The following is a 14,906-nucleotide window of genomic DNA, read 5'->3' as shown; positions in this document are numbered from 1 at the left end:
AGCTGCCACCATGAATCATTTCCATGTTTCAGTCTCAGAGGAACTGTGATATTTACCTTCCTTAAAACCTGTATTGAAAAAGCACACACACACAGTTTATAAGTAATTAACTTTTATACCACAAGTTGCATACGAAAGTTGAATGTACATATTGTAATGCTACACACCAGTTATTGAATGTTCCGCCTGAGTATTTTCAATATCATCATTATGACACTGTGAAACTTAACGTGACATTCTGACTGGGAAAAAGTTACTCTAGAAAAAATGCCAGCCAATGAGAATACAATCATAGGGTAGTGAAGCCTGTTCTGCAGACACTGAATGGGTGTCCCGGTCACAGGAGGCTGGAACCTATCCCAGCTGTAAAACAGTGAGAGACGGGGTGCACCCTGGACAGGTTGTCAGTCTGTTGCAGTAATGGCAATCATAATAAACAAAGTGACTGTAAAATATTATCATTATACCATATTATTCTACCTTGTACAACGTGGTGTTGTTCATTCTGTTCCATGTTTTAGATTTCACAAGCTCTATTTAGCAGCTGGACATTGATTGGAGACTGAAGTGCTAATTTTAAATTAGGACCAAAAAAGATCAGTTCCCTCTACTTCCTGATTTCTAGCCAGTGGGTGCTGTGTGAATGTGTTTATAGTGGTGTGTGTGTGTTTTCTGACTTGCAAAGTGGCAGCAATTTTGTACATATTCAAAATATATATTTTTTTTACAAGCCTTCCTGGTAGGTATAGTCTTTTTCTTTCAACAGCCTTGCCACGTGCTAGGTTAATCCCTTTTTTGTGTTTTGTTGTTGTTGTTTTTAAATATATATATATATTGCTTGTTGTTTTAGCTGCACCCACGCTAATATTGTTCTGTGTGAAAAAGACAAATAAAACAGCTGTCCAGACAGCAAATTTTGTGGTCACACTGGTCCTTCTGTGGGTGCAAAGGTGCAGGGGGCCACATTTGTGTTGTGCTCTGTTTTCCCCTACCATGCTGTAACAGTGAGCATCATGATATATTTAAAACTAGAGATGGAGACAAAGTCATTAGGACCGTAATCAGTAAAATCAACAGAGCTGTGGACTCCTTCGTTCGTCACCCCTTTGTTCTGGGCATTACTAATAATTAAGGGGGGTTTTTTTTCTGCTTTTCAGCCTTGAAAAATATGTTCATATGTTTCTGTATAGTGGTGTGAAAAAGTGTTTCCCTCCTTCCTGATTTTCTTGTATGTTTTTGTCACACAAATATACAAAAGTTTACACAAGTTAAGATGAAATGCAGTTTCTAAATGAAAGTGTTTATTATTAAGGGGAAGGACATGAAATTTCAGACCTACATGGCTCTGTGTGAACAAGTGGTTGCTTCCTAAATCTAATAACTGGTTGGGCCACCCTTAGCAGCAACAGCTGCAATCAAGTGTTTGTGATTACTGGCAATGAGTCTTTTACAGCACTGTGGAAGAACTTTAGGCCACTCATCTTTGCAGAACTGTTATAATCCAGCCACAATAGAGGGTTTTAAAGTGTGAACTGCCTTTTTAAGGTCATGCCACAGCATCTCAATCGGCTTCAGGTCAGGACTTCGACTAGGCCATTTCAAGTAATGACATGGGGATCTGAAATGTGACAAACATGCAAAAAAAAAAAAGGAACCATGAAAGTGGCAATCACTTTTCACATCTCCATATGTATGCACCATTGACTATTTATATCAGTCTATGACACATACTATAAGGTGTAAGTCGAGCACAGATCAAAGTGCTGCTTTTGAAGGGCTGAATAAATTGACTCAGGAAGAGTTTAAGAACTTCAAGACTGGAGACACAGTTTGGGGGCAGACTGGAGAGGGCAGACTGCCCCCAAACTGTGGATCTGATAGTGCAGCATCATCCCCAACATGCTGTGTACATCGCCATAGAGATTTTAAGGGGCCATCAACAGGAACGATCTGCCTGAGCATCTGTCAGTTATTAACATGAGAGCTCTGATATAACCGGGTCCTCCTTCATTGCGGCTCCACCTACATAACGTCACCTTCTCAGCTCCCACAGCTCCACGTTCATCAACTCAAAATACAAATTCATGTTTGCTTGTTAATGATCAATAAACTTGTTTTGTGTTTTTTTTAAGTCTATGAAACACACTGGGCTGATGGAAAGATAAGAATTGTTACTGCTTGTATTACATTATTTCCTGAACACAATGTTCTCAAAAAAACTCAAAAAACTCAAAAAAAGGGCTTCATAGTCCCTTGAGAAACCAATAACAACTCACACTGCTAAACCAAAGATTTCAGTCTTGAGACATAGTACTGTGCAAAAACCTTGAGCCACCTCGCATTTATTTCTATTTTGCTAGTCAAAAGAGGAAATACAATAGGTGCAGCTATTTATTTAAATGTGTGAGCATATATGAAAATACAATATATAAGACATAAAACAGAGTGTGTAGAATTCTATATTTGATATTACTACATACATTAATTCTTCCAAATAGTCTGAACTCTCTCAAGCAAGCCTTTGTATAATTTGTTTAAGTTGTCTTCAGAAATGTTCTCCAGGCTTCTCGAAGGACATTCAACACTCGTCTTTGGAGGCCTGCTGACTTTTATTCCATTTGCTGTCAAGATCACACAGTGCCTGAATAATAGTGAGGCAAAAGCCTGCTTTTACTTTTACATCCTTACTGCCACTGGCTGAAATGCAGGCCCAAGCCATGACACGGCCTCCAATGTGTTTTACAGTTCAAATCAAAAATTTAACATTTGCATATTCTTGATTCCACATGACCTGCTGTCTTTCAAAATCTTGAAGATCACCTAAGAAAACAAGAACAACAAAGAAGACACCCTAGCCATTTAGTGAAGCAAAGTATAAAGAAACAAAGGGTGACTCAACACTTTTGCACAATACTGTACTTCTTGGTATTGGTATTGAAATGACTGAACCTAATAAGGACTGTTTACGAAGAGAAAGTTAGCTTTACTGGAAATTAACTTGAAGGATTGTAAAAATGCTTTTCAATATTTAAGCTTCAAGGCAAAAATGTACAATAAGGCCCCCCAAGAGTGTTGATTGCATGTTAGTGTGTTCCTATATGGTGATCTCAGATGAAAAAGGGGGAAAGAAAGCAACTAACCAACACACAGGGACATAGGATATAAAGTAAAACTTTATCATGACATACAAGTTAAAAGCCCTGAGAACCATATCTTTATATTAACTGATATGAACAAAACTGAATGTGTGAAAACCACTTTAGAAAAGTGCTCCTCATAAATACAATCAGCACAAACCAGTTTTTACAAGCATTCATGTTTTGTCCTATTTTTTGTTTGCTTTAATCAAAGAGAAAACTATAATATCAGTAATATCATTATTATCATGTCCATAATAATAATAACAGTACAAAAATATGCACAAACCCCACAGTTGAATTAATATACGGAGCATTGTACAAGCCAAAAACAACATAAAATTGATAAATGAGGTATTCAATAACCACTTGCATATGCACCTGTTTGTACACAGATCAGGTTAGTTTTTAAACAATTTAAAATTGAACTGACTCCAAAATCAAAAGGTTCCGCATACTTTCAACTTCACAGCTTCCTGAGTAACGAGACCTTGCCATAATGCAGTTATTGACAACAAAAACAAAAAGAAAAGAGACACCAAATCCAAAGTAGCATTCTGCGAAGTGACCGCAGCTTCTATCAGCATTTATCCCTCAATGCAGCTTCAACATCGTATGCAACACTGAATGCAGCTCCCTGCCCTGAGGTAATGTGGTATGAAGAAGTGGAGGGGGGGGCACACACACTCAGTCACACTATACACACATGGATGCAGGTATACAGGCACAACACATTATACATAATGCACCTATCCATACAAGTGGCAAGTGACAGGAGCCTTGAAAGACAGTGACCAGAGTGGTTGCCGGGTTGAAGCAAACACTGAGGAAGAAAAGTGACCCTTTACTCAGTCTATGAGGAACCACCAAAAATGCCCTTCAACCTCGGAACAAACCGGAACTGTACGAGTATATAGCAGAAAAATGTGGATAAACCTTATCTACTTAAATATTTCTTAAAAGTCATTTTTCACCTCCTCATTCAGCATTAAAAAAAAAAAATTTCACCAGTGGCGCCACCTGCAGTGCCTTTAATGTTATTACTTACTCAATATACTGCACCTGCTTGCACACACACACAAACACACTAATGTACAAAGGCAGTGAAGCTACATCATCAAACAGTCATTGCTTAGAATGAGCACAAGAAACAGGAAGAATGGACTTGGAAAACAGAAAATATTTTAGTGGCAGCCTAAATAATGAAGATTGTTACTAAAAGCAAGGTCCACCAGGAAAAGGGGAAAAACAAATAAATATCAAAACTCACTTGATAACACAAGAAACTGAGGGATAACTTGTGTCTAACGTGTGATTTTTAAAATAAAAAAAATAAAAAAAAAGGGGGGGGGGGGGGGGGGCAAAAGGATTAAGCCTGAAGAGAAAAACTTTCATAGGGAAGCCTGCATGGACCGCATCTCACCAGCAACTAATTTTAAGGCAGCATCTATACTCCTCACCTTTTATAAAATACAGTTATGTGTCATACAAGGTTGCAAAGGCTATACTGACAGACTAACAGCGCAGTTCTCAAAGGTTCTTAAACGCTTGACCTGCGATCTGCACTGCAAAACCTGACACATAATTGCTAAAATACAATCTAAGAAAAGCAACAAGGCTGCCCACCTCAGACCACACTAGGCGTAAAAAGGTCTAAACAGTTAAAATGCCTTACATTCAACACAAGTAAAGCTAGAAAATGTTGTTCTTTTGTGGGGTTTCAATGCTTTTAAAAAAATCTTTAAAGGGAGAAAAGCATCCTACAATAACATGTTCATCATAATCAAGCTGTGCCTGGGGTAAATTGATAAAAGAAAATGCGGGCTACTGTGAGGGACTGCACAAACAGGTTAAACAAACTATTCAAATGCAACTGTTAATGAGGCCACTGTATCCGGCCTTCAGTTTTAAATAATGGAATCTGTTAAAAGGGTCGAATATGCCCACCTGTACAAGTCATGTAATTGGGTTTTCAGTCTTTACAGTTTTAAATGCACTTTCCACTAACTAATTGTGAAAAAAAACCTCACAGTCAGTTTGAAAGAGTCTGAAAGAGACACCTTTTGCAGTCCAACACAGACCTGCTTGCTGTGCATCAGCATCCTGTTAGCAGGACTGTACAAAGCGTTCATAAGGACTGACTGTGCTAGTCTTTGGTATGTAGCTGTGCAATAACCAGAGGATGGAGGTGTAAAAAAAACAAACACTGGTCACATGATTGTTCAAATGCATATCATGATTTTGCCATTGTCACAAAAAAGATGCAATTTCAACATACACAGTCAAACTTAAGGTTGTTTTCTTACCCCTATGGAAACACCATTGTTTTTTTTTGTTTTGTTTTTTTAAGAAAGAAAATTAACATGTCAATGAAAAAATAACTTGTCTGTTCCTCTCTGCTGAAAAAGCACCTCAGATATATCATTCTTCTCAGACAACCTGATGAACCTAAAAAAGGGGGAAAAAAAACAAAAAACAAAGAAGAAGCAAGCATGAAACACGTTCTACAAGTAAATACAGGAGAAATATATCAAGCCCATCCCACTTCTTTGTCCCCAAAAACCACCAGCAGTGTGACAGCACGTCCATAACAGTTTCAGTTCACGTAGGATTCGGGGCGTCAAGTCTCGATGGCTTCACAGCCTTTTGAGGTATGTAGTGTTACTCTCCTTTTCAGAGAGTCTGATGAGGTATTTTTGAAACAGTCACATAGGCTTGTGCATTCTTCACGTATTAATCCTCTTTTTTTGTGTCTTTTTAAACTGACAGTGATTCCTTGCAGTTGTCACATTGCTTTTCCTGAGAGAGACGCCGCCCCCCCTCCCCAAAGCAGAGAGGCCAATGTGTGGTCAGAGATGACGATGCCACCCAACTCGACATTCAGCTCTGTGGCTGCAGCTGGAGGAAGGATGCACACAAAAAAATAAAAATAGGGGAACAACAAACTCAAATCTGGTCTGCAGGAGCTAGGAATGCCTCAGTATTACCTCTCTGTACCGCTATGGGTGAAACACAAATCGCAAGCTCTAACGGGCCTGTTACTGTTAACCCAACTTTGTGCGCGCACGTGGAGCTGAAACTACTTAAACTTTAGCTTTGCAACCTTTCTAATGGACTTCTCAAGAGCTCAACTGAGGGCAGCTGAAAGGATGAAATGAGGTATTTAATCTGCTGATCTACAGTATCAGATCATCACCAGTTTGACGCCACAGCACGTTGAAGACACCTGAGCAGCCCCAGTTGGAGGCCCATCACTGTGAGGGGGGGTGCTCTGTACACAGGTTTCCACTGGTGACAGTTACCCAACTTCCCCTGATTGCAACTAGGTCAAAAAGAATATAAAAATAAAGTTGATTCAGGTTAAATATACTACAGCTCCTGAGGTAAAGACACCACTGCAGGTTATTTGATTTGAGGTATGTAAAAGGAGAAAAACTAAAAAAAAAACTAAAAAAAAACTAAAAAAAAAAAAATCATTCTAAAACACAAAATCAAAAAAGACAACAAAATGGCAACAAACAAACAAAATGTTCTAAGATAAAACTTTTCAAGTTCGGTTGTGACTACACCTGTCAGTGGGTTTTGGCTGAGCTGATTGTGTTTAGCATGTCGATTAGGATTAACAAGTATATATATGTGATGTGTGTCTGTGCATGATGTGGTTGTAGTGTTGTGTTCCTGTGTGTATGTGCGTGTATGTGTGTGTGTTAGATCAAAATAAAATGCATAGCAATTTATTTTGGATATATCATTAAATTTTCAGGCTCTGTGTTCATGATTGGACAGCCAAGACAGGTTGATGAGGTATTTGTTGTGCAACAGTTTCTTTTCGGTTTCTTATTGTACTGTATATTCATGCTGGGCCTCCTGCAGGAGCAGAGGCCTGGGGAGAAGGTACAAAGGGCAGCCTGAGTTAGGGTGACCCGGTGGGGGTCGGCTCAGCCGAGCCGGGACCCTTGGAGGAGGAGGAGGATGCGGGGCTGAGGCTCTGGGCCTGAGGTGCGGAAAAACCAAAGCTTGCGCTGGTTCCAGCAGGGGAGGCTGAAACAGCAGTAGCAGTAGCAGCAGACACAGATGGCCCCGGGGCCCCACCAGACTTCTGGGCGAACAGGGTTCCTAAAGAAAAAGGAGAAATGTCATTAGTTAAAAATGAACATTGATGCTTGAATCCTTCCAGAGGTTAAGCAAAATAAATTTACCTAATCCCACCCTCGTATCTACTCCAGTTAATTCCGATGTACCCCAAGGCTCTGTCCTGGGTCCTTTACTTTTTATCATCCATCTCCTACCCCTAGGTAATATTTTTAGGAAGCATAACATCCAGTTTCACTGCTACGCAGATGACACTTCCACTTGCTCTACGGACCACACACTGTCTCACCACTTTTAAATCACTACTCAAAACCCATCTGTTTAGAATTGCACCTGATCTGTCATATTGTTTATGTGTTACTGTAAGGTGACCTTGAGGGTCTGAAAGGTGCCTATAAATAAAATGTATTATTATTATTATTATTATTATTATACACACCTGAGTAGATTGTGCCATTGACCTCTACTGAGACAGTAATGCTGGAATTTCCATTGGTTGAGATACTCAGAGACATGTCTTGCTGCTTCTCTTCTGAAAAACATAAATAAGAGTGGAGAGATTATTTTTGTGTATTTTCTTTCTTGATAATTTCACCATTAATACATAATATGTATTTAGTCAGTTTCTTGACCCTTGACCCATGACAGTATATGCTAAACTACACAACTAATGTGCATGATGACAGAATTGTTTCCATGGTCAAGAAAAACAACTTAACAACATCTAACCAAGGGAAGAGCACTGTCAGCTATTCCTGAAATACATGAAATTATTCAAATAATTACAGAATAGAATGTATGCAGATTTCTGCAAAGTCGTGCTGCAGCTTAAAACATATTAACTGATGGGCTTTGGTAAATCGGTTGCAGCTACATGCTCTGCAACGGAAAACACATTTGTTTTTGGCAGAAGAGTTAGCCTGGTAGGTTTGATGAGAACAAGAAACGAGCTCAGGTTTCCCCACAGAAAGAAAAAATTTAAGCAGTGAAAAGATGTTAACAATATCTTACACTTAAAGATTTTTTTTCTGTTGGCTAATGCATGCTTTGCTACCAATCCCATGTACAGCAATAGGTTTGGGTCCATGATAGCAGCATGCTCTTTAGAGATATCCAGACTTTGGAGGATATTGGTGGATATTCACCACAAACATTCACCAAAGTTTACAGATGTCTCAAAACACACTAAAACTGTGATTCCATGATATGATACCTCTAACTTCAATAGAAAAACAAACACTGCATTTCATTTCCAGGGTTTTTTTTAGACATAATCTCAACAAACTTCTCAACACTGACCTCTGGTAGGCATAGCAGGGGCTCCCAGACGCAGGTTCATAGGCATTTGGGAAGCCATGGCCAGTAGATTATGTTGGAAAGCCTGCTGCATCAGGCGCTGCTGCTCTTCTGCCAGGCGGGCCATCTTCCTCTCTGGCCCCTCTCCACCACCAGTCTCCAGCTTTTCTCTAAGCTGCTCCAGTGTGGCAGCCCTGGCCAAGCCAGCAACCTGCTGCTGACCCAGAGCCAGCGCCATGGAAGGTCTTGCAGCCATAATCGGTGGGGTCAGATCATCTGGAGGAAAAATGGAAGTTTAGTCTGAATAAGTCAAAATGAGTGATTCGTGATTCTGTGTAACTTGAAAACTGAAATGCATGAATCTATCAAGGTGAATGTGAAAGGTTATCAGTCCTACCTAATGGGAGCTATAATAGTAAAGCCCACACCTTGATTGGACAAGTGGGTATATGTACTATCCATAGTACTATACTAAACCCAGTACTTAAGGGTTTTTTTCTACTATAGAAAAGCTGATATGAAGGACCTCAATGTTTTTGCTCAGCCAAATGATTCCAATTTTGTATTTAGGCAACATACATCAGAATGGATGGAAAAACAAAAGTGTGAGGTCTGTGTGTTGGCAAAACAAAACAAAACAAAAATATGTATATGGTTTCTTGCTCTCAGACAAAAGGTAAGCTGGAAACTGGAACTACAAATTTTAATGAAATGATCACAAATGATTATTATGCTTCAAGAAAGGCTTATGTGAGTGCTGTGTGAAAGAGCCTCAAATTCTGCAAGACACCAGAGTTTAGACAAGCCCCAGATGTATCTGTCAAGAAGATCCACAATTTCTAAGTGAAGTAGGGAGACATCTGGTTTTAGGTTACATGTGTCATTTCCTTTTCTGGGGCAGTGAAGATAGTACGCAACATCTGAGTAACTGTTATACTGAAATGTCTCCTATTCACAGCCGAATTATAGTAACCCAATCACCCCTATCGGCATGCGTTTCACAGTGGCTACAAGCAGGCAGCATTACTTCACACAATGGGACACTTGAACTACAACATATACAGGTTACCCAGGACTGAACTTTTCTAAAGAGAGGCGCTGGTAACACAACACAAATACTCCGGTAACTTGGTGTTTCACCAGCAAAAACAAATATATACAACAGCCAGAAACTTGTAGGCCCTGACTACGCTTACTCCACAAATGGAGTTGTGTTGATAAAACATGTTTATTCTTTTTATGTGTGCAAGTTAAAGTTATCCACATAAGTTTGCATTATTTCTAAAACATGTTATTTTGTGAAGATTAAACACTTTGGACTATAAGTACAGGGGTACTACAAGGGTTATTCTCTATAAAATAAAATAAAATAAAATAAAATAAAATAAAACAAAACAATCACAGGGAAACAACCTTAAAATAACACCACCACTTCCCAGAAACACAACCTCTAAAAAACCATGGAAAACTCAGTATAGGTTACGGTTATATTTTACTAGTATGTATATCTATCTCCAAAAAAGTTGCATTTTGTGTGAGAAATGTTTAGCTGAACAGCAGAAAAACCAGACTGAATGTCAGATTTTTGCAGAAGACAAGCAAAAATTGTGTCTGAAACTTTATGCTGGACTCCTTTACATTTTTTAACAAATACATTTGGCTGTGTTTTGGTTCAGATTGTAATGAAAGCAGTATAAGTACACAAAAAGAGAAACAAAGAAGAAACTGCAAGCCTTCTACATGTCTCTAAAACGTTTTGATTAAACTGATCTTTAGCCATCTGATTTAATTTCTGTTGTTATAAATATTTTTTAACGCACTGATTTATAACAAAGTAGAACTGGTTTGTAGCTACATCCAATATATGAGTCAAAATCCTTTTTTTTTTTCTTTTTTTTTTTAAATTAAAGCACAGATTCTGCTGGGGTTCACAACTGAGTCACACACCAACAAAGTTAAAGTAACTTCAGAAAAGATAGCAGTGTAATGACAGTTATCAACCAGATCCCAACTATGTGGACTAAAGGCAAAGTTCACAAAGTGTCCCCAACTATGTTATTAAGCCGTAATAAAGGTGAGGGCCTCGATAGCCTGAGGCAGAATTGGTTCCACCCAGATAACTGGGTGTACTCCATACATATACAAAGACATGAACACTAAAAATGCACAAACACACAGGGACACACACGGAAGCAGACACTCACATTCAAATGGATATTTGACAAAAACAGACCACAATGCTACGAAGTGTCAGGCACCATATGTAGGGAAAAGTCCTCATCAAATTACTAAAACCGGAGCCGTTCCTGTAGCTAATGTTTTATTTTATGGTTTATCAATTGTTTTCACAGGTGTAGTTTTTCAAAACTGCAACAGAGGGCAGCATTTCTCTACAATCTCTTTCAAGTTCTTAACAAGCAGCACCCAGCTATAGTAACCAGTATGAAGTTTCTGATATGAACATTTACTTAGTTCATTGTGGCCTTAATTGATCCAAAGGACCTTTAGACTAACACACAGTATATACATCTGAGAGCTGCGAGATAGGCAGAAAGTAAACCCCACTTCTATTTATTAACCAAAGGGCATAGATCAGATTCTGGTGTTTTCTTTAACCTCAAGCTTTCAAACACGTACCTTTCTTCAAAGAGGGTCCCGGTGAGGCCTGAAGGCCATTGATAGCTACTGAGGCCCCCGCTCCCAGACTGGAAAGGTGCATCTTTGGGGGTGAGAGGATGTGGGGAGCAGTGCTGGGAGAGGGAGAAAAGCGGAAGAGGCTGCTGCTGTAGGACGGACGGCGACCCTCACGTCGGTTACTATCGATGGCAGCCTGAAGCTCGCCTGGGGAGCTGAGGCCTTTCCTCTCACACTCATACGGGTACAGGTATTTCATGTACCTTAAGGAAAACGCAAAGCACAGTAACACGTGAGATCACGACAGAAAGATTTGCACAGAAAATATCAGAAATAATATTGTAATATTTGACTACATCAGAACATTACAGCTGAAATATAATATTAAATGAGAGAATCTGTTAGCATGTACAGCAGTGGCATCAGCACCTTTTTTTATGAATATGTAAGAAAAGAAAACATTTTTCTCCTTCTTCCAATATGAAACTGAATATGTCTCATTAATAGCCTGTCAATAGTCTTAACATTTTGGTTCTTCAAAAACTGTCCAGCACTATTTGACTTAAGGTGAACCTATTCTGGTAATTTACTCCTAGCTACTGTTGGGCTCTTCTACAGTAGGCTCCCACCATTTACAGTTTAAAATAGTCCTTATTTTCTAAAGCAAGTTGTGTTAGTTCCATTTCCCTTAACTTCAAGACGACTTTTTTTTCCCGTCTGACTGGCTGCAAACAAATATTTGCACAGCAAATGGGCGGGGCTTCTCAGACCACAGTTAGAGATGAACACATTAACAATTTTCTCACACAGAGAGAGCTAAGACTAGACAAAAAAAATTATTTTGACCTATTGACTAACAAAGATTACTTGCACATATGCTAACACACTCTGACCATTTTTTAAAGATGAGCATCCAGCACTCTATTAATGTGACAGAACATAAAAAAAGCACACATGGGGACATTTAAAGCTGCAGTACATAGATTGGATTCTGCTTCAAGCAATACATGTGCACCGAGAGATGCACTGTTTATCTGAATGTGTATATAGCTCAGTGTATTTGTTTAGATAGTCGAGATAACTCTGTTTTATTTCACTGCGACTTTTTGTTTTTTGTCTGTACTTTAGTTTAGAACAAAAAACAGACTGCTTTGAATAAAGACCTAACCTTTTATCTCCAGCAGTGCTGACACAATGATTCTGTCAAATCCTTTGTGCACGTTCACACATTAAAAACCATTTGCAACTTTATTTCTCTAATATTTGATCCTTACAACAGACATTAGGTTGCATATTTATAAATCAAGCCACTTCAGTAAACTGAAAGTAACCTCCTTTCTTAAATGTATGAATTTATATAGAATTTACTGCTTTAAAGCTTTGCTCAAAACATGTTTGGTGCACTTTGCATGACATCACAGCAGCACTGCAAGTATGCAGAGTCACAGCTCTGCAATGTTTTCCATGCCATAAATGAGCAGACTATACACATTATGCGTGCTTACTGCATAATGGTGGGATAGAAGTACCAAGGATCAATAAGAAGCACGAGCAGCAGCATCCATTAGACAGAGCTAGTCGACCAATGCTACACAACAGTCCAGCAACATTAAAAATACATCAAGGCTCATTAGGGATATGTACTGCTGGACAAGATAGAGGTGTTACCTCTGCTAAAGGGTTCCCATCCAGAGAGCGATATAGTTTTAGTCAGGGTTCGACATTATAAGCTGTCAATCAAACCCCACCTTAGTCACTGTGAACTCTGACCAAATTCACATCATTAAATCGATGGAAATCAATCATGTGTGATGTAATGCACTGAGGGGTTCGGGGTAAAGAGAAAAGTTTGGCCAGTGGAGAAAACTTGTGTGTGTGTATAAATACACAGGTATGGGTTCTAATGAATGACATTCATACTCATTCCAACACACAAATCCAAACACTCCTAACAACATGTCTACTTAGAAGCTGCAGCCAGAGCGGATCCTTGCATGTGCGTGCAGGAGGCGTGTTTCCGTATGTATACTAGGAAGTAAAACTAGCTGTCGCAACAATTCTCTAGACAGCTGGAATTATTAAAATAAAAGACATAGGGAGAAGGACAACTGGAAAAGATGGCTGAAATGCTCCCGAAATGAACATATTTAGTGCCTGAAGAAGCTTTTGGCTTCCACACGGTGAGGAAAGCTGCTGAAATTCTTTAATCGGTTCCAGCACCTTTAATTAGTTAGCTTTGTGTCACAAATGCAAAGACCTACTGTGTCCGCAGAGTAAAAGCAGCACTGGTGATGGAGGTAGGCAGGTTGAGTCCCTTTGTGATTTCTCTCCAGATCTTCTTATTGATAACCTCGACGAGGCCTCCCTTTTCTGTCACCAGCTTGTACAGCATGTACAGATCTAGGACCTGCTTGGCCATGATTGGAATACGATTGACTGGGGTTCCTACGGAAGACAGGAAAAGAAAACAAATATGGCTCAGTTAATTATAAACAATGTCTTACAAAGGATGTCTTTGGTTCAAAGTGCATTTATGTCTCACATGGATAAAGTTTTTAATACTCAGACATTGAACCTTAATGCTGAGAATGGGCTCTTTCTGACCAAATACTGACACACAATGGAGTTCCCTCTAAAATGAAATACTTTTACCAATAGTCATCTTTACTTTGGAAAAAGAAATCAAATAAAAAAATAAGGCGGGAGCAAGGTGGAACAATCCTAATCAGCCGTTTCAAGTTTTTTGTTTTTAATGCAGTGAACAACCACTTTGACTGCCACGTCAATTCAAAGCAAGGCAGAGCAGCAACAATAACAGAAGCAGCAGCAGAGAGAATCAACATACTGGCTGTGTTGCTATTTAAGCACAGTGCATGGCTAAAGTTAATGACCATAAACCTTTCCTCTGCTATGTTAAAAAAAAATGGCAGTTGTTTCCAGTTTAATTAGTCACAGTGAGCCCAGCCAGCAGTTTTTCTTTTTCCAGGGCCACTCAGAAGTACTCGTGAACTCCCACGAGCACAACCCTTAGAGTGGTCTGTGGTTGGAACATGCAAAAAGGTGTAAATGTTAATACAATGGAAAAGGACCTGTGTTTAACACTCGAATTTCTGCTGAAATATCTTGACTTGTAGAGACACTAGAGGAGAAAGTCCTGAAGGAATATCTTAATAGCAAAGAGTCACACAAAGAGTCAAGCAAATGTGAGATAGGGGAATCATATGAGTCAATCATGTTGCTACATTGATGCAATTACACAGTTGAGTTCCATGACAGATAGAAATGTGTGTTGGCAGGCATATCTACTTTTTATTGTGGTAACGTTTTAAAGTGTCCTCACCGTTTTTCTTTCTGGTAATCAGATCGCAAATAAACATGTGAGCGTTTGTTCAGAGCTCTGGTAGGTTGAGTGAGGCTGATTAGGCCAGCAGTCTGGATTGAGCCAGAAATAAAAGCTGTATTGTGATGAAACACTGAGCATGTGTACTATAAATATAACCTGTGCGAAAACATGCTTAAGCTCATTGTGGGCCAACAACACTAAACTTTAAGCATTTTTATCAGCCTTACATACACATACAGTTTCTGAGTGACATTTGAAGTAAAAGTTATGACTCTTAATTAATTAATTAAAACAGGCACTTTGTCTTGCCAACACAAATCGGCCTAGAGGCAAGAATGACTTTGATTTGAAGTTTTTACAGTGAAAATTGGATTCTGCTTCAAAATATCAGTCAATGGTGAAGC

General features: G+C 39.1%; 1 protein-coding gene across 1 annotated transcript in view; it reads right to left on the bottom strand.

The window, feature by feature from the left end:
- Positions 1-6,899: 6,899 nt before the first annotated feature.
- Positions 6,900-14,906, bottom strand: part of LOC102215615 (AT-rich interactive domain-containing protein 3B) — a 52,579-nt gene continuing 44,572 nt past the window's right edge. The window contains exons 5-9 of the mRNA XM_013909449.1: positions 13,421-13,604; positions 11,163-11,422; positions 8,529-8,801; positions 7,669-7,761; positions 6,900-7,253 (exon numbers count right to left, since the gene is read on the bottom strand). Coding sequence (XP_013764903.1) covers positions 7,051-7,253; positions 7,669-7,761; positions 8,529-8,801; positions 11,163-11,422; positions 13,421-13,604 — 1,013 coding nt within the window. The 3' untranslated portion in view covers positions 6,900-7,050. The remainder of the gene's footprint in view (positions 7,254-7,668; positions 7,762-8,528; positions 8,802-11,162; positions 11,423-13,420; positions 13,605-14,906) is intronic.

The sequence above is a fragment of the Pundamilia nyererei genome, unplaced genomic scaffold, assembly GCF_000239375.1.
Source record: "Pundamilia nyererei isolate P.nyererei 1_Seehausen unplaced genomic scaffold, PunNye1.0 scaffold00025, whole genome shotgun sequence".
NCBI classification, from domain to species: domain Eukaryota; kingdom Metazoa; phylum Chordata; class Actinopteri; order Cichliformes; family Cichlidae; genus Pundamilia; species Pundamilia nyererei.
The sequence above is the reverse complement of the archived record's forward strand: the minus strand, read 5'-3'. Positions and strand labels throughout refer to the sequence as shown.